Raw genomic sequence first — 20,023 nt, forward strand, 5'->3', positions numbered from 1 at the left:
GGAAATCTTCATGCGGAACCAACATGGAAAGAAATCCTCCAAGGTCACCGGATGTCGTGGCTTTTTAGGGTGGTGCACCTCTATTTTTGCTTTCTTCAAATGCCTAACTAGATTCTGTTTCATTGGTCTTTTTACCATCATTTTTTTCGTAAGTTGTTCTATTGATTCTTTTAGTGGGCTCCTTTTTTGGTGCCTATGACGAGTCACCAACGTCCAACCTTCATCATCATGAGGCTGATCGACTTTAACTTTGTTGTTCTCCATTAATTCTTCATCTTTACTTTCTTTAAAATCACATAATTCATCTGGGCTGAATGAGCCAAAGGTGATAGAGACTTGGTTTGCGCTTGGTTTCTCATCTTCAAGCACGATCTTCTTTTCACTAGCCAAGTCCATAAATTTGTCCTTAAATACAAAACACTTCTCTAGAGGGTGGCTTACAAGTCGATGGTATTTGCATTAATTTGGGTCATTCGTTTTACCAGCTTCATTTGGCCATTTCATCTCCGGAAGCTCAATAAGATTTAATTCGAGGAGTTCTTCAAAAATTGTTGGCACATCAGAATCCAGAAATGGGTGCTCCTTCTCTTGCATTTCTTTTAGAGTCAACTTCCCATTTGGTTTATCTTGAAAAGAAGTGGATTTCATACTCTGCTTTTTGCTCACCTTCGTTGTGAACTTCACAGGTGATGTGTTGACATTCATAGCTTCTTTTCTTTCAGACCTGGGTACAGACTTGCTCCATTTCCTAACTTCTTGCTTATCGTTCCCTTTGCGAGGCTCATAGATATGCAACTTTTCGTTTCCAGCGGAGGCCATGCTTAACTCTATGTCATGGGCACGAGTCGTAACTTCTTCAAATGTGCTAGGCTTGATACCTTGCAAGATGTAGCGGAGTCCCCAATGCATGCCTTGCATGCATATCTCTATGCCATAAGCTTCACTAAGACTTTCTTTGTAGTTGAGGCTTGCATTCCTCCAACGATTGATAATTTCGATAACTGGTTCACTCTTTCGTTGATGAGTATTTGTAAGTTCTATCATACTCATAGTATGTCTCGTGCTATAAAAGCGATTGGGAAACTCTTGCTCTAGTTGATCCCAGCTATCAATAGATCTAGCTTCAAGGTATGTGTACCAGTCAAAAGTATTTCCTTTTAGCAAGCGGACAAACTTCTTGATGAGGAAATCTCCATAAGTCCCATCATAGTTGCACATCTCAACAAAGTGCGCCACATGTTGCTTTGGATTACCTTTACCATCAAACTGTTGAAGCTTTAGAAGTTGATAGCCAACAGGGATCTTCAACATATCGACCCTTGCAGTGTACGACTTTGCATATGTAAGGGAGAACTTGACAGCAACTTCATACTTGTTCTTAATAGTTTCTTCAATGAACTCATTCAGTTGATCGTTTGGAATCATCCCTTCAGATGAGATAGGAATAGCCTTAGCGGATGCTACTTATCTTGGGTTAGAATCACTCTCTAGAACTTCTGGGAGCTTGCTAGTGTGTGGGTGGATTCTTCTTCCTCAAAATTCCTACCCTATATGTTAGCTTGTCGATTCTAGCATCTTGATTTGTCATGCACTTGGTCAAGCTAGTGATTGCTTCCGCCAAGTTTGCCAACTACTCCTCCACAGATTAAGTGTTTGTCGCCATGGCTTGCATGATTGTTGTGGGCGATGGAGAGTAGCATGGATTGTCACACAGATTAATCCTCAATTGGCTCACACTATGTGGTGTAAGTAGAGAGGATACATCACTTGAAGCATCATCATCTTCCTTCACAGCAGAGTTTTTTGATTCGGAGAGGTTAAGCAGAGCAAGAGTTTTCTTAATCTTTTCAATAATATCGCTTCCTTCTTCGGGTACGTTTGTGGAAGATCTTGCTCATTTTTGAGGATGAAGATCCGAAAATAGGGTTGATGCGGACGACGCTTGGAGTGCTTGTTGTCCTAAAAAGCTTGTCTTGATCTTTGTAGTCGGTCCAAAACTTCCAAAGCTAACATCGAGGATGCTTTCCACATCAGCATAGAACTTGGAATTGGCAGCCTTGGTGGACGTTGATTTGGAGTTGATTTTCTTTGAAGCCATTTCGATGTTCTTGAACTTTGGTGATCGAAAAGTTGAGATGAGAGGTAGAGATTGTCCCACTGGGCGTGCCAGAATTTGTAGACAATAAATTTGCTTCAAGAAAAATAAAATCAAGACCGAAAAATATTGCAACAATCGTAGTATTTGATTTCAAGTAATATAAGTATACAATCTCTATGAATCCCCTGATTCTTCTTTCCAATAGAAAATAAATTCAAGGGCCTTCAAGCTTGATCTTGAATTTATATTTTTGCCACGAACGATGATCTTGAATTTAACTAGCACGAACTTTGATTTGAACTCGTACTCCTTGAACCTTGATTTGTTATTTGTTCTTGAGCTTGAACTTGATTTCTTGAACTTGAACTTGATTGCTTGAAGCTTGAAACTTGAAGAGAAATTTGCGGCATTTGATCCACGAGCTCTCTCTTGCTTCTTGTTATAACTTCTGGTGTCTTTTATGGGTTATGAAGACCCCTACTTATAGTTGTGGGATGGAAGAGTTGTGATAAGAACAAACTCTTTCCGGCCAATTTAAAGTATGATAAGGCCGCATTTGATTGGCCAGAACATATCACTTGCACACGTGTCGCGATTTCATTGGCCTTTTAATGTGACTTGGCATGCCTTGTGATTTTGACACGTGGCATAATCCTATTGGCTCTTCCGTTTGACTTGGCGTGCCACGTCATTTGACACGTGGCACCAAATTGGGTCTCTAGGAAGATGACATTTCGGGCTTAATGAAATGGACTCATCACTTTAGCCCAATAAGACTTATTTATTTAATCCATATACATTAAACTTATATTATTAATTCATTTATATTAGCCCTTAATATTTATTTGGACTAATACAGTCCAAATTATTTTATTGAATTTAAATTCAATAACTTTTGCATGCTTACAATTCATAAACTTCAAATTCTGAAACAGTCTCTGTCGATAGCCTCCTCTTCTATTATCGACGAGCTTTAAACTATTTCACAAAGTAATGCATCTTATTTAGTATAAGTCAGAAATATAGCAGACTAACCACTAGAATGCTTGGACGATAACATTGATAGTTTCTACATTTTTTTGATAAGTGATAGTTTTTATACATGCAAAGATCCTTTCTTGTTCCCTTCAATATCCCCATAGGAGCTAGAAATAAAAGGAGAAAACCCCGTAATGTTTATTAAATGGATATGATGATTTTGTTGGCTGGATATAAGTAAGGCATTTCGTGTAAAGTTCCTCTATTGTCTGCGTGAATAGGTTGGGTCGTATTATGCTCTCTCTACAAGCCATCTTTTTAATTGTGTAATACTAAAGTAAAGGACTACCTTTTCGAAAGGGAAGCTTCATTTGAAATATTACAGGAGGAATGTATTTGAAAGGACAAAGATAATACTTTTGAAACTTGCTAACTTATGCGAAGGAATGAGTAAACAGTAAATAATCTGTCGCGGATTAAAAGTAAAAAAAATCTTATGAAAAAATGATATTGTATAGCTGAGAATTTTTTTTTTTGGAATTAATCCAGACCAAAAAGAAGAGAGGTCTTTGTTACTTTGATTACTAATATTTTTTTTTAAAAAGGAAAAATAATAATAATAATAATAATGCGGTTGGATAAAGATCCAAATATAGCAGTCGCAGGGGATTAGGTCCCAATAGAATACCCCAACAAGCCAAAAAATAATTGTGATAGCTTCCTACTACAAGAAAGGGGGCGTTGGTTGAAGGAAGCGTTCTGTATTTTTCGCTGACTCAGAAAATCTTCCCCTTTTTGCAAGTAAACATTCTTCATCTTTCTCATTCATCTTTCCATATAGAATTTTTTTTTAATTTAAATTTGTTTATTTTTCCTCTCTGCAATGATCTCACTTTGTTTATTTACATTAAAGACATAAATGATGCTGATCTTCCTTGAACAAATAATTTTCCTGCTTTTTTTCCTTAATTATTTTATGGGTTTATTCTTGTCTTTGCAGTCTTCTTATTGTCTATGTTTCTATTAAATTCATAGTAATATGTACCTATTCCCTGTTCACTGGATCAAACTTCAAACAACGGGAAGAGGGTGGGGGGGGGGGGAAGGGGGGATTCAGCTGCAATCCAGTTTGTAAATTCAAAAGATGAAACCTTTTTAAGTTGTGGAGGAATCTAAACCTTATTGAAGTTGATATCATGGGAATATAATTTAGTTATTTCTGCTGAGAGTAGAAGTAGCTGAGATTGTTGCTCTTATCATCTAATTTAGTCGTGACTCAAGTTAAGTTTGAAATTTGATCTGTTACTATTTTGGGATTGAGGCTATTGAGGCGTAATTGATTGATCGATATGGCTGTCAAACACTCGAGCAAAGTTGGAGTGTTTGATCAGTCAGTAGTTTGAGATTGAGGAATTGTTGATTGATTGATATGATGTAAAACACTCAGCATAGGGATCAGCTTCTGGTTCAAAAGTAATTGGATGGTTTTGAATTTGAGCATTATTTTATAGGAGTTGTATCTTGGCTTTTATGACAGGAGCAAATTTGACAGTATATGTGAGACTGTAAATTTATTTAAAATACACAAATACTTTTGAAAGGCTGACGTTGATAATTTTAATGCTATAAAGTGTAGAGGCAGTATGTCTAGTCTTAGTCCTTGGCAACCTGCATATGCAACTGTTGGACTGAGTTAAGAGGTAATTTATTGCTTATTTGATCAGCCTGAGACAAAGCCAGCATGAACCAGATAGATTCTCAGCTTGAATATTCAGTGTAATTATTGCAAAGGAAATTATGAGTCTTCTTGTTTTGCGTCGGGAGTCTTGTGTGACAAGAAAGTGCCACCGTTACTAAAAGGTAAGTTTTATAGAGCAGTGGTTAGGCCTGCCATGTTATATGGAACTAAATGTTGGCCGGTAAAGAACTCACACATCCAGAAGATGAAAGTAGCAGAGATGAGGATGTTGAGGTGGATGTGCGGGCATACAAGGATGGATAAGATTAGGAATGAAGATATTCGAGAGAAGGTGGGTGTGGCCCCCATGGAGGACAAGATGCGGGAAGTAAGACTCAGATGGTTCGGGCACATTCAGAGGAGGAGCACTGATGCACCGGTGAGGAGGTGTGAGCGACTGGCTGTAGTGGGCACGCGGAGAGGTAGAGGACGACCTAAGAAGTATTGGGGAGAGGTGATCAGACAGGATATGGTGCGACTTAGGATTACTGGTGACATGACCCTTGACAGAGAATTATGGAGGTCGAGCATTAAGGTTGTAGGTTAGGGGAGAGTTGGGAATATTTCTACAGCACAATAGAGTGAGACTAGCCAGTTAGGAGTTAGACTAAGAATGTCATTGGTCGTCTATTGATGCAGGGCTTTACCTTCTAGTTTTACTATACCAGCCATCTATTTCGTATTTCGTATTCTGTATTTCATATCTCTTATATATTGCTGTTATTTTATTATGCATTTCTATGGTACTAATATATCGGCTCCTGTTGCTTTTTTGAGCCGAGGGTCTCCTGGAAACAGCCTCTCTACCCTTCGGGGTAGGGGTAAGGTCTGCGTACATATTATCCTCCTCCCCAGACCCCACTTGTGGGATTATACTGGGTCGTTGTTGTTGTTGTTGTTGTTGTTATGTGCACTTCAACTTTTTTTTTCCTCTCGTGTTCCTATTGTTCTTCTCGTTTGAGTGAATAGTTCTTAATGAATGACTGTGAGATCAGTTCTATTGAAATAAAAAGAAGTCTTCAAGACCCATTTTTTGAATAAACTTGTCCATGGTAAAAATGCTGACTTCCAACTCTTTAGCATATTGCTTGCAATGTCTAGATATATTCGCAAGCTAGAAGAAAAATGGTGATAGCCGTATGTGTGTGTGTATATATATATATATATATATATATATATATATATTATATATATATATAAACATTTTAGAAACTCAGTATTCGATGCTGCAAATCCTTGATAGACCTTGTGATAATTTATTTATGAACTTTTTGAGCGGCCAAAGTTTTCATCTTTAAGTAAATGTAAGCAAAAGTTATACTCAAAACAATCTCTTTAGGAGAGCCAATTTTGCATATTTCTGTCAGATCCCCCTTCTGAAGTATGGCTACTTCATTCACAAATCATTTTCTTCTGCTGTGTAACCAAATAAGGTTCATTAAAGAAACCTTGTTGACAAAATGGACTTGTAAGCAAAACACCAAATATAATAACAATAACTATGTGTCAACCAAATTAGTTGAGCTCAGCTATATGAGTCATCTAAATTGAATTAGGGTTTCTCTAAATTTTTAGACTCATATATCTTAAACTTATAATACTCCCGATAAGCACTAGATAAACTTTTGTCATTTATCCTCTAAGGATGTTAGTTTCAGCTTATGTCAGACATGGTCATTTGTGATCTTCTTGTATATCCACACATTTATCTTAACATTCTCATTTTTAAGACACTCATGTTGTGGATATGTTGGGACTTAGAGGCGCAACATACAGTATTACTGATAACATAATTTTTTGATAGAATTTGTCTTTCATCTTGGTAGGTATTTGTTATTGCATAGCAGTCCTATAACACCTCTATTTCAACCACCCTATTTATTTCTATGTGGTACATCTTGTTCTCGTGCCATTTTTCTTTTAGTCTGAACAATAACTACAACAACAACAACCCAGTAAAATCCCACAAGTGGGCTTAGGCATCACATTTCCGTCTAGTCTCACTTAAACTTCATTCTTTCTGTCGGGCAAATGCCATATCTTTTCCCTATTCTTATATGGAATTCTCACAAATGTTACTTTGCACGTATGTTTATGTGGGTTCGAAACACATAATTAATGCACGATAAGAAAAGACAGCTTCATGTGCTTGCAACTGTCATTCTTCAAGTGCTATTAGCATGTCTCTCGTTGATTTCTCTTTTTTGTACTTTATTATGCTATTTCTTGAATCTGGACTTACTGTTTCACTTGGCAGCATGGATGTCAAGGTCTGCCTCTGCCTTCTCATACTCGGTGCTGTGTGTTGTACTGCTAGAGAATTAGCAGCCCCTGACCTCCTTATTAAAGAAACCACGGATGTTTCAGGTACTTTTCCTATTCTTTTGTTACAAGTGCCAATGGCTTTAGTATTGTGTTTGGATATGATTTTTGTAATATGGATTCTGAAATAATGGGATAGCTTTAAATTACACACACATAGGAAAATGATGACTGCTAAATAGTAAATCTGCAGCCGTAAAATTTACAAATTCTGTGAACAGCATTGATGTCCTTCTATGGTCAGCGACCTATCCATAATTAACGAGAACCTCTTGGATTTTCCAGGGTAGATGTCTAGTGGAAGTTTGTGATTTTCTTGCTAGTGAAAGCATTTCCTAAGCTAAGCTTTGAATATCCTTGCAGTTTATTCATTTACTAATTTTCAGTTCCTAAAAACTCTTATAGTAATGACCTTTCTCTTCCATTTTTTCCTCCCCAATCCTCTAAATTTAAACTGCAACATCAACTTTCTCTAAACCAAAGATTTTTTTTTTCCACCTATTACCAACCAACCAGTCTCTTGAGGAAGTACCGTCAATATATTTGCCATGGGGTCTTCTGTTTTCAAGTCGATTTGGTTTGTTAGTTCCGTTTATTTAAGATATACTTCATATGACTTATAATGAGATCGACATCGATTTTTCCTATGTGTGTATTATACTGTTATGTCAAATATGGCCTGTTTTTATTAAATAGAGGGATAGACTGTGGAAATACAAACTTGGAAGGTCAAGTGTTTCATTTTATTTGCTTGGTAGTCTAGGTCATAATAGCAGTTTACTTCATTTTAATAAGGGGTTCATGATAATTTGAGAAACTATGGTGAAAAGTTATCCTCAGAATCTTGACTTGGATGCTTGCCTGCAAATTTCAAATTAGCTACTTATATGGCTTTATTGTCTGTTTATCCTCCATTATTAAGATTTTGTTAGATGGGGATGTAAGTGATTTTTCCGTCCAATTATCTTTCTGGTAGATTTCTTTTATTCATGCTTACTAGCCTAATCTATGTTTAACTATATTCTTCTGTGGCAGATGCTATCATCTTGTTGATATATTTATGTGAAGTCATTTATATTACTTGATTGATTTAGGAGTATGGAGTACCTGAATAAAAACTTTATTATGACATAACATTGATCTTGGCTTTCTTGCAATAGCATTGTGGATAAGTAACCTACAGGCACAGAAACAACTTCAGTCTCTGAAAGACGTCGAAGGATTGTGCACATTGTGTGAAGAATATACTGCTAGTGCACTTGGTTACCTTTCTAATAACGAGACCCAAACAAAGATACTTGACCTACTTCTCAACACCTGTTCGAAGATGCCAATATACAAGCTCAAGGTACTTGTGATCTGACCTAAATGTCCATCTATTGACCGTTAATTGGGCCCAAATGATTAATTCACACTGTCAATAATGCTACTAAATTGTTAATAATTCCTAATCTCACACACACACACACACACATTTGCAATAAATTTATCACTTTGCTGTCTATATTTGTTAGTGTCGATGTATACTGGCAATTAGGTGATGCCTTGACGCTTTGGCACCTGCAGGAAAGCCCCTTATAAGGGAGGCGAAGTTCTCAGCCTGTGTTGCGCATAGCTTGATATTTTTAGGATTATGCAACAACATTGATAATGTTATTTTCTATCTTTTGCAACATTAATTTTCAAGTGACTTTCTCTTAAAATCTTTTGCTTGTAGTGCACTGCCCTGGTGGATCAGTATGTTCGTCCCTTCTTCTTAGTGATCTCCACTATAAAACCTGACGATATTTGCCAAAAGGTTGACCTTTGTCAGAAAGTGGTTTCCATCTCTCAACAGTTCTCTCAGAATGGCTGTGACTTGTGTCATCAAGTGGTTAAAGAGACACTTTTGAAATTGAAAAATCCTGACACTCAGGTACTCGTCTTTCATTATATATATACATTTTATATGTCGAACTATCGACAGAAAGGACAAAAGAACCATGTTTTCATGGTTAGCGTCCACTTACATTTAGCCGAGAGTCTGAACTATTACAAAGGTCGGAAGGTGGTTAATCTGACTCTCTAAATGCTACATAAAAATGTCAATCCAAAATTGCAAATTTGTTACTGATAATGATACGTCATTTGGAAGAAGTCACTAATTATGTGCATTTTGTTTGATAAGGTACAAATATCATAATATACTTGTATTTACCAACACATTTATGAAAATGTATTTTCTCAACTTTGTGAATGCATAAAAAATTATTTTTTAGCATTTCTTTGTAGCTGCAAGTTATTCATACAAGATAGTATGTATGTGTGTGTCTACTACTACGGTGGTGCTGGGACTCTTTTGGTCAAGCTTGCACATACCTTGACTATTCCACCGGGTACCTGCTAGTATGTCAATGGTTCGGTTCGGCCGATTAATTTATAAAATTTGTATAGTAGCAGTTTTTCGGTTACTCTACTATGTATAACCAAAGTTAGACTTTTGAAAACTGTCCCAATCATCTCGGTTTGTCTTCGGTATTAGTTTGGTTCGGTTAACTTTCAGTATTTTTCTTAAAATGTCATGTAAGGATTGATAGTAGAAGTTAGAATGTGATAACATATGTACTTACATAGGACTTTGGTAAAACTTTCTAAACATTTTTACTGTTTAAAAATGGATGAATCAAGGGAATATGAAAGATGGCTAGAAGAGAGATCCATCTCACTAAAAGAAAGTAAGCGAAGACAAGAGAAATATAAATCATACAATACAAGTAGGAATATATTAATCAAGTTGGGATTCAAAAATAGAGTTTATTAGAAGATTAAGTATCCAATAAGAGAAATGTAAATCATACGAGAAGAAAGATATTCAACCTTGTAGTTTGCTACTTAAGATGCAGGAACTAGTTTAGTTTCAATAGGTGTAGCAGAATATGTTTGGGAGCTGGGACTTTTTGTTATAATTACTTGTTGGCTTGTAATTGTTTTCAAAACTAAGGCCCAAGCAAAAAAAATAATGTTTTATTATTTTTAAACTTAATAATATAAAATATATTTTTCATGTGCAAATTTATTCGGTAGGGTTCAGTATTTTCTCGGTTTATTTTTATAAAAATAAAAAACCTACTCTAATTATTGGTACGGTAATATATTCATCTAAAAACCTACGGTTTTATTAAAAGAAACCTAATAATCAGTTGGGTACCGTACGGTCGGTCGGTTTAGTCGGTTTTTAAAGATCCATTGATATCCCTACCACCTCTCGCCAGAACAGGTTCCGAGTAAATCAGCCACGAAAACTTAGGCAGATAGAAAGATTCCCCTAGCTTTTTTGTTCCCTCTACTATGATTTGAGTCTTGATTTCATGGTTTTCATTCCCACTTCTTTGATAGCTAGCCTACACCCTTGGGTGTGATATCATGAAGAAATATTGTTGAGCATTGTTAGTAATTAAAAAGACTATGTCATTGGATTTACTGGTTCGAATCTGGCAGGTTGGATGTTTTATTTCATTTATCCTCATACAAAGAATGTCATTAAATTTACTATAGATGTATATGGAGATAGTAAGTGGTTGTCTTTTTTTTCTTTTTTTAGTGGTTAGTGACAGTATGTGGTTGTTGTGTGACAGAATATATTCACTTGTGATTATCTTCAGCAAACTCATTTTCTTCTTGTATTCTTTCAGTTAGACATACTTGAGTTGCTCCTGAAGGCATGTGGATCTGTTGAAAAATATGCTAATAAGGTAAAAACCCTCTGAAACTAATCTTCTATCATAACTATAACTTAATGCCTGCTTTTACTTCGTAAATTCCATCTCAGATAACTCCTTGAATTGTGATAGCTAACAACTATTGTACTTGTTTTGGACTTTTTGGTGTCCTTCAAAAGCTTTTGCAAGCCCCATGTGTCCACAACTATGTTGCTTGGACTCTCCGGAAATGCCACGGGGTGCATGTTGGATCCTCCAAAAGTAGTACATTTTTTGAGGATCCGACACGGGTGCGACAGCATTTTGGAGAGTCCATTGCAATATAGGTCCACAACCCTGAATTGTTAGAAGAAATGAAATGCTTGTCAATGAATGTTTCCTCCGCATTAAGGGGCAAGTTTGCAAAGGATATCTGATGATCCATTATATTTTACTTTGAGACATGCTGTAATACGTGATCACAAGACTTAATTGAGGAATAAGTGCCAGGATCAAGTTATATTACTTGCAATATTTCTGTATCCAAGAGCATTATGAAGTACTTGATGATTATACGTGGAAGGATAAAAGGTCGTCTGATAACTGTACTGATGTTTCTTTTCTTTCTTTGTCTTGCCGGTTTTTTCTTTGTGCCTCGTGATGTTCTGCAGTGCAAGAAAATGGTCTTTGAATATGCACCAGTGATCCTCGTTAATGCGGAACATTTTCTGGAGAAAAATGACGTATGCACCATCTTGCATGCCTGTGAGCCTGCTGTTGGTAAGGAGGAAGTGTTACCAAAGATGCAAACTTCAATGCATTCTACCTCTTAAGGAATACAGGTTATTGACACTAGCTTTGGGATGTGTTATAGTTAAACAATTGGATACCATTTTTCTGTTTGTGCCTTATTGTGTATAGTGTGTGAAATTGAAGTGCAAACTTCATCTCTTGTTTATATGCATTGATGTTTATCTAAGAACCAAATTTAATAAAAGTCGGTCGTTCTTGATTGCTATGAGCGCTTAGATTGTATAGTATTTTGTTGTCTTATTTTCTTGGGTTAGACGGGCGCCTGGCTTGCTCTAAAACCCAATTGCCCCCGCCTGCGCGTTATTTACACTAGGTGACCACTTTTGTCGCCTTGTATTTAGAAGTTGGCCACTCTTTCGAAATTAGACATTGTTTTGAATATAGTTTGAATTTTGAGCTTTAGATCAGGTTATTACTTTTGAACTTCAGACCATTGGTCTAATTTTGGAAAAATTGCCAATTTCTAAATATGAGGTCATAAAATTGTTGTGTGTAAATCGACGGGGGATTTGCAGCCGTACCCTATTTTTATGCCACCTTTTAACCTATACCATATTTTTAAAAACTATTGATTTTGTAACCAATTAACAAAAAATTCATAATAATATGACCATTATACCCCTTCGAAAACATATAAAAGATGCATCAAGCATACCCAGATTCAAATTCCAGATCTTCTCCGTATCTCCTCCATTAGTCCGTCTCTCCTGAGATTGCCTCTCGCAAACCAGATTTGAACCAGATTCAAATTCCAAAATACCAAAACATGCTAAAGTTTTTGTCGTAAAGCCTTTTCAAAAAATTTCGGCCAAATGTGTTGAAGTTTTTAGTATATTTCTAAAAACTTCAGCACCTGATAAGCTAAAGTTTTTTTGTTTGATTCAATAGTTTTTTTCGTAAAGTTTTTTTAAAAAACTTCGGCCCAATGTACTGAAGTTTTTTAGTATATTTCTAAAAACTTCAGCATCCGATAAGCTGAAATTTTTGTGTTGGATTCTATAGTTTTGTTATGACTTTTAACCAAAACTTCAGCTTAAAAAGCAGAAGTCATTTACTTCATGCTTAAGTTTTTTCAAACAAAAATATACTTAAAATTCATGATAAAAGACACAAACATATTTGTATGACACAAAAGTGAACTAAAAAAGTAATTAATGTATATTCACAAAATTCAAATTATGTTCAACCAATCCTCTAATAAAAAAATTCACACAGAGTCTCTTCAAAATCTCCATAATCATGTCCTTTTTGTTCTTCTGGAGTTTCATAGCCGCTATCTTTTTTTACAAAAACAAAAACTTCAGCTCTAGAGCTGAAGTTCGACAGTTACAGAAACAAAACCTTCAGCTTTAGAGCTGAAGTTCACCAGTAACAAAACACAAAAACTTCAGCTCACCAGTTAAAATACACAAAACATTCAGCCCCATGCTGTAGTTTTTACAAAAAAAAACACACAAATTCAAATCCAAAATAATGTAAAACATGAAAAATAAACTCCAACTCCTATCTAAGGTATCATCACTTTAATAGTATCATCTATTTAACTCTCAAAATTTTTAAAAATTTGGACGTCTAATCACTGAAGAATTTATAGAATTTTCATCAACAACATAAAAACTCGTTCAAAAAACCTAAAAACACAATCTTAAAAGTAAAACTAATGCACTTTCAAACTAAACACTAAGAAACTATTTAATCATAAATACATGACTATCAAAACCAAAACCAGAAAAAACCCCCCAGAAAATCGTAAAATAAAACCCAGAAAGTTAATGCAATGTACCTGTGATTAAATCGTAATGTGGGAACAACGACGAATAGCAGTTGAAAAATCAAAACAACGATGAAAACCCTTTGATTTCAGAAAAGAACAAATCAAAAAACGCGAATAATGGGAGAGAGAGACAGAGACAGTAAAGGACTAGCGTATACTTGGAGAGAAAGTAATCTTTTAATGAAGAAAGGCAAAATAGTCTTTTTAAAAGGCTTTTAACAAAAAAACGGCTACAGATGCAAACAGACTCCTCGTGCAATTTTTACTAAATCGACTGTCGTCCGTCAAATAAAATATCGTATAGCCACGTAATGAGTACTTGTAATGGTACATTCTCAACTCTTAGGCAATGATGAATTCAACGCTTAGATGTACACACGTATTAGATACCCGTCCCCATGTCTATGTAGTGGTGGCAAAATGGATAAAAAAATAATTATAATTCATATTATCCATTAAAAAATGGGTTGGATAATGAATTTCTTATATACGGGTCAAATGTGGATAAGAAGTTAAGAACTATATTATCCACTTAGAAAATGGGTAACGAATGAATAATTAATGGGTTTAACTTTTACATTTGTAAGGATTGAAATTGAGAGTTCTTCAAGTTTGGGTGACTAAGAATTCTCTCAAAATTGATTAAATTCAAAAAAGTCAATAGATAATATGAATATCTATATTATCTGCCGATTAACCCATTTTCTATTCGTATTGCATCACCCGTTTTCGACCTGTTCATATCCGGCATAACCCACCCGTTTGCCACCCTTATGTCCATGAAACATATATTTGGCAACTTTTCCAAATATCCTCACAAATGTCCACTAGCGATTATGACATTTTTTTTGCATCAAATCTAGAGTCATTTTCTCCATTCAAACTGTAGTTGATCATATCATAGAACATCATTTCCTCAAACTTTTAAGATATAATACAAGGACCAAGTAGGAGCATAGATAAAATTTCCTTATCAACTCTACTTTTCCCTCTCATATAAAACCTTACAATTAGATAACGACCTTCGCTTACCATTAGGAAAGTTAAAATAGGAAGGAAAAAAAACAAATCCTTCTATATGTCGTTTCCCACTATCTAGAAAAGGATATCCCTAATGAAGTCCATGATCACAATAATCATTTTACTATGAAAAAAGAGATTACTAGGAAATAGAAGTATCGGGTAAAAAGAAAAGATACATAACCCGGTACTTTTACCCCTCTGTTTCTTAGGCTTTCTAAGAGTACAAAATATAGTAGTAAAATACATTCTTCTACTAACTCTTCACATAATAGTTATACAACAGGTTTTGCCAAAGTTGGCATGGTAGTATAGAATCCCTATTCGCAAAAATGTGGTTTTGCCAAAGTTGACATGGTAGTATAGAATCCCTATTCGCAAAAATGTAAGTTCTTTTCTTCACGTCCCTCTAAGAATTTACCAGAACATGTGTATCCAAGCTAGCTAAAACATCACTTAGATATGGCCTTTCAATATAATACACCTTATGGGAAGATAGAACGATGCAACACTCGTCCTGATGAATGTGAGACAGCAGACGACAAAGAAGGTTTGCTTCCCAAGGAAGAGAATACAATAAAAAGAGATCAGCAACTTTGACTTACCCCAAGCAATGCGCTCCGAGGAGGGGCATTGCTCTCGGTGCAATCCAACACTTGCCCTGCTTTGCCTGCCCGCTCTGCTCCCTCTTTGAATGAATTGAATCCGCTGCTTCAGATACAGCATCAAAAAGTACCCCTTATTGAGCCTCAATTTGCATGGACTTAGTAGCTAGAAAATGACAATTGCCGCATAAAATCCGCTCTGTTGCTTCTTATGGATTTTCACAACGCTGCTATATTAAAATGGAATATGCACTTGAAATGAATATGGATCGAGTAATCTGTTTCTTTAACTAGAAAAAATCATTTATACTGAAATCAGTTGACTCGTAAAAAGCCAATCCAACTTTTCAGCTACTGGAAATCTGTCCGTCATGTTTATAGAAAAATCCACTTAACTGCGGCTTAAATTTCTGTTTCCATATACCTCGCTCAGTTCCAGCTCCTATCTCCCTCTTTTTAACTTCTACAATTACCAGTTTCTCCGTTAATCTGTTAATCTCCGCTACTAGTACAAAATTTCCGTTTTGCCCCTCGACTCTCACGGCAGCGCCATTTTTTCCGGTGACTCTCATCCCTTCCGATTTAGCTACCTCCTCAATCCTCCGCGTAATTCTCTCTGGTGGCTCCATTGAAACAAACCTTTCAACGTCCACTTTGTCTCTGCCACCTAAACAGTTCAATAATCCAGTCAAATTAACACCTGACGATAACGAGATTATATGAAATGCATTCAGAAACTTGCCGTCTTGATTTGTATCGGAGTTTTTGAACTGAAATTCGTCATCGAGCTGCGATTTCACCTCTTTGAAACCTTTTCGAAACCACGGATCGTTTCTGATCTGTTCAATGGAGATTCGAGTTTGAGGATTCGTGTCCAGTAGTCGAGTCAGTAACAGCTTTAACCCGTGTGAGGTCCACTTAGGGCAACGAAATTCGCCTTTGTAGATTTTCCGATACATAGCCATTAGATTTGAATCACTGAAAGGTAAATAACCAGCGTTGAGCACAAACAGGATGATGCCACATGACCATATATCCACCTTAGCTCCATCGTATCCTTTCTTCTCGAGGATTTCAGGTGCCACGTAAGCTGGAGTGCCGCAGAGCGTGTGGAGGAATCCGTCGGGTCGGATCTGATCCGCTACTGCGCTTAGCCCGAAATCAGTGACCTTGAGATCCCAATTCTCATCAAGCAAGAGATTCTCCAGCTTAAGATCGCGGTGGTAGACGCCGCGAGAGTGGCAGTAATCAACGGCAGAGATTAATTGCTGAAAATATCGACGGCTGAGATCCTCGCTAAATCGCCCTTTGCTGACCTTAGCAAACAGCTCTCCACCTTTAGCGAATTCCATGACGAAGTAGATCTTCGTCTTCGTAGCAAGTACCTCGTGGAGGTGTACGATATGAGGGTGACGCAATCTGCGCATGATAGAGATCTCCCGCTTAACATGCGCCGTGAAACCACCTTTCAAAATTTTCTGCTTGCTTACGGTCTTAATCGCCACACTCTGCCTCGTCCTAATGTCCCTAGCATGATAAACTTTCGCAAAAGCGCCGCAACCAAGGAGTTTCCCTACCTCATATTTTCCAAAAAGGTTAAGCTTGAAATCGCCGGCGGTTGCAGCGGCAGCGGATGACGATGAACTACTTTCCTCATGTAAGATCTCTGGCATTACTAGATCCAGAGACCACAAATGTACTACCAAATCTGTCGAAAAATTCTTCTTCCTTTTGCATCAAAGCAATACTATAGTTGATTAACTAATTCTAGAAAATTCTTTAGCATCTAAGCAGAAGAGAGAAGATTCGAATGGGTCAACGCGCAAATCTTAGATATTTTGTGAAAGTAGAAGATTGGAAAAAATTAGAGGTTGGGAGATAGTAGGTGAGTACGGGAATTGATCGACGTGTTCAAATTAACCACGTTACTCATTTACTAGTTGAAAGTTGCAACACATGGAATAGTTACAAGAGCATGGTCCCGCCAACCAGTGGCGGATGTAGAGTACATACGGGAATCCAGTAACTTTTGCGTAAAAATTTATATTTTTTTTAAAAAATCCATTAAATATTAATAAATATATAACTGTGAACCCAGTTATTATTGTATATTAATTTGATATTACAATAGGAACCCATAAACTTTAAATCCTGAATCCGCCGCGAACCGCAAATCTAACAAAGTAAATTAATTGCTAATCACATGAATCATGAGGGCAACTAGAAATGATGAAACGGAAAGTTTTAAGTTTAATAGAAAATGACAAAAAATTAATACATTAGGGAAAGCGAAGGACGCAAGGTGAAGGGAATGTTAAATTAATAATGGAGTTTGAAATCTCTACCTTGACTGTGAAAGACAAAAGGTTTATTTACCCTCGGCTCCGTCCAACACGAATCCAAATTAGTCGTGCTAGTAACTTTGGATATCAATGATTTAACTAAATAAGAAAGTTTTAAAAAGGAGTCTCGTAAGTATAATCAAGTGCTCGTGAAATAAGATTACGAGGACTCTTTGGTACATTGGCCAATCATGTAGAAATATAGTCGTTTTCAGTTTGCAGGCTTGTAACTGAAGGTAAGTTGAATAATCTTATCTTTTCCTTTTTCAGACAGACTTGTCAATTAGCAGAATAATCCATGGCAAAAGTCACTTTTAGCGCGCAATCAAAACTATTTATATTCAATCGCCACACAAGTACATAAAATTTGTATATTTGATTATTATTATAACACAATGTCATTTTTCTAGTAATCTATAGGGCCTAAGAAAGGAAACTAAAACATCAAGAGACTAATGGGTACACATTGTAGAAGGATTCTAACTATAGCTAACAGCCCAAGCTACTTCTTAACAAACGAATGAATTATTATGGTTGAGAGTCCAATTGAGCGTTTACATGGTGAAAAGACCTACACCTCATCCTATTGGGGTTCCCCCAATTTCTCACCGAACTCCAAATTTTGCTAAAAAGAAGATAGCAAGTGTAAATAAATCCATAGGCCAAGAGTATACTACAATTTCTCACCGAACTCCAAGATAGCTTCTACATGAGTTTGAAGGGTATACCACACCGCCAGTTAATTCAGTTTAGAAATAGGCCAAGGTTGTCGTAAAAATGGCGTGTGGTAGCCACTAAATAAGGTGGTGTTTATTTTTATCCACTAATTTTAATGTTGAGCAAAAATAATCACTACTCTATTAAAATTATTTTGAAAAGACAATTTTACCCTTTCTTCTATTCTTATATTCCCAAACCCTTATTTTATACGTTCAGAGACAAAATTTGAGAGCCAAAATTTCAGAGGTAAATTTCGCTCCCTCAGTATCAGTATCGTTCCTTGCATGCAAATCATTGTTCGATTTTGTTCCTGCCCAGCGATTCTCTGCGTGTAGTTTGTTGCACTTAATCTCTTCTCCTTTGTCATCCTCTCTGCATCGAACCAATGAACTGGTGTGTTTTTTATCTTGCTTTTATGCATTTTTTTTGTATAACTGTAATCGCGATCAATGTTGTGTTTGACATCAAGTATATGTGAAATTTCAAAAATAATGATTATAACTTGATTCAGTGTGGAATGAGGAGCGGATTTTTGTGAGGAAATTATTCAGAAATTTTTTGAAATTGAAATATGTTTGTGACTCAATCAATATATTTGATTATGTAAGGATATTTCATAAAAATAGTCGTACGAATTCATAAGCTAACTGTGTTTATGAATTTTTAGTTAACTGTGCTTCTATAAAAGTTAAGGACCAAGTGTCCTTAACTTTTGACCTTGGAAGTCGAAGTTCAGGACCATGTGTCCTTAACTTTTGAATTTGGAACTCAAACTTCAGGACCAAGTGTCCTTAACTTTTGAACTTGTAAGTCAAAGTTCAGAACCAAGTGTCCTTAACTTTTTAACTTGTAAGTCTAATAGCATGTTTGGCCAAGCTTCTAAAATCAGCTTATTTTGAGAAGTGCTTTTCTCAGAAGTGCTTTTGGTGAAAAGTAGTTTGTGTTTGGCTAATTAATTAGAAAAGTACTTTTGAGCAGTAATTAGCGTTTGGCCAAGCTTTTAAAAACTGCTTCTAAGTGTATTTTTCTCAAAAGTGCTTCTCAGAAAAGTACTTTTGGAGAGAAACTACTTTTTTCTGCTTCTCCAAAACTGCCTCTACTTCTCCTCAAAAGTATTTTTTCCTTCCAAAAGATTGGCCAAACACCCCAATTTTTGGCCAAAAGTGCTTTTGGCCAAAAAAGCACTTTTGATCCCAAAAAGAGCTTGGCCAGACAGGCTATAAGTTCAGGACCATGTGTCCTTAACTTTTGAACTTGAAACTTGAAGCTCAGGACCAAGTGTCCTTAACTTTTGAACTTGTAACTGTAAGTTCAGGACCAAGTGTCCTTAATTTTTGAATTTGGAACTCAAACTTCAGGACCAAGTGTCCTTAACTTTTGAACTTGGAACTCAAAGTTCAGGACCAAGTGTCCTTAACTTTTGAACTTTGAACTTGAAGTTCAGGACCAAGAGTCCTTAACTTTTGAACTTGAAACTTGAAGTTCAGGACCAAGTGTCCTTAACTTTTGAACTTGTAACTGTAAGTTAAGGACCTATTATCCTTAACTTTAAAATGCATTTACTTAGGTCCTGGATTTTAGTCCTAATTTTTTATGTTCTTTTTCTTTTTTATAGTGTGCTAATGGAAGGAGATCGTGTTTTCGAGTTTGATGTTTGGCGTAATTCGATGAGCTATTGAAAAGGAGATTTACAATATAAGGAAAAAATAAAAAGTTTCTTGTCGAACATGCAATGGAAGAAGTTGAGGGATGGTACTTTTGGAAACTTTTTCCGATTACAAATTGTGAAGTTTTGCGGTAAACTTATTCATTCTGTGTTGCTTTTTGAAATTGTAAGCAATGACCCTAATTCAATGACATTCAAGGTTTTTGACCATGAAGTAAAGTTTACAGGTGAAGTTTTTCATATAATTACTGGTTTAAAATGTTCTTCTTC

At 36.1% G+C, this 20,023-nt stretch overlaps 2 protein-coding genes across 2 annotated transcripts; one reads left to right on the plus strand and one right to left on the minus strand.

Moving 5' to 3' along the window:
- The first annotated feature begins 3,747 nt into the window (after positions 1–3,747).
- On the plus strand, positions 3,748–11,825 carry LOC104224609 (uncharacterized). Its single transcript, XM_009776292.2, has 6 exons — positions 3,748–3,877; positions 7,072–7,181; positions 8,297–8,484; positions 8,854–9,051; positions 10,808–10,867; positions 11,485–11,825. Exons 2-6 carry the CDS (start codon positions 7,073–7,075, stop codon positions 11,644–11,646), a joined length of 717 nt encoding a protein of 238 aa, XP_009774594.1. The 5' UTR covers positions 3,748–3,877; position 7,072; the 3' UTR covers positions 11,647–11,825.
- Positions 11,826–14,467: 2,642 nt separating this feature from the next.
- Positions 14,468–16,928, minus strand: LOC104224607 (CBL-interacting serine/threonine-protein kinase 14-like). Its single transcript, XM_009776291.2, has 2 exons — positions 15,768–16,928; positions 14,468–15,692 (listed from the first exon to the last, which is right to left on the minus strand). The coding sequence occupies exons 1-2, from the start codon at positions 16,696–16,698 to the stop codon at positions 15,373–15,375; spliced, it is 1,251 nt and encodes a 416-aa protein (XP_009774593.1). The 5' UTR covers positions 16,699–16,928; the 3' UTR covers positions 14,468–15,372.
- Between the last annotated feature and the right edge of the window lie 3,095 nt (positions 16,929–20,023).

This window comes from Nicotiana sylvestris, chromosome 12, assembly GCF_000393655.2.
Source record: "Nicotiana sylvestris chromosome 12, ASM39365v2, whole genome shotgun sequence".
NCBI classification, from domain to species: Eukaryota; Viridiplantae; Streptophyta; class Magnoliopsida; order Solanales; family Solanaceae; genus Nicotiana; species Nicotiana sylvestris.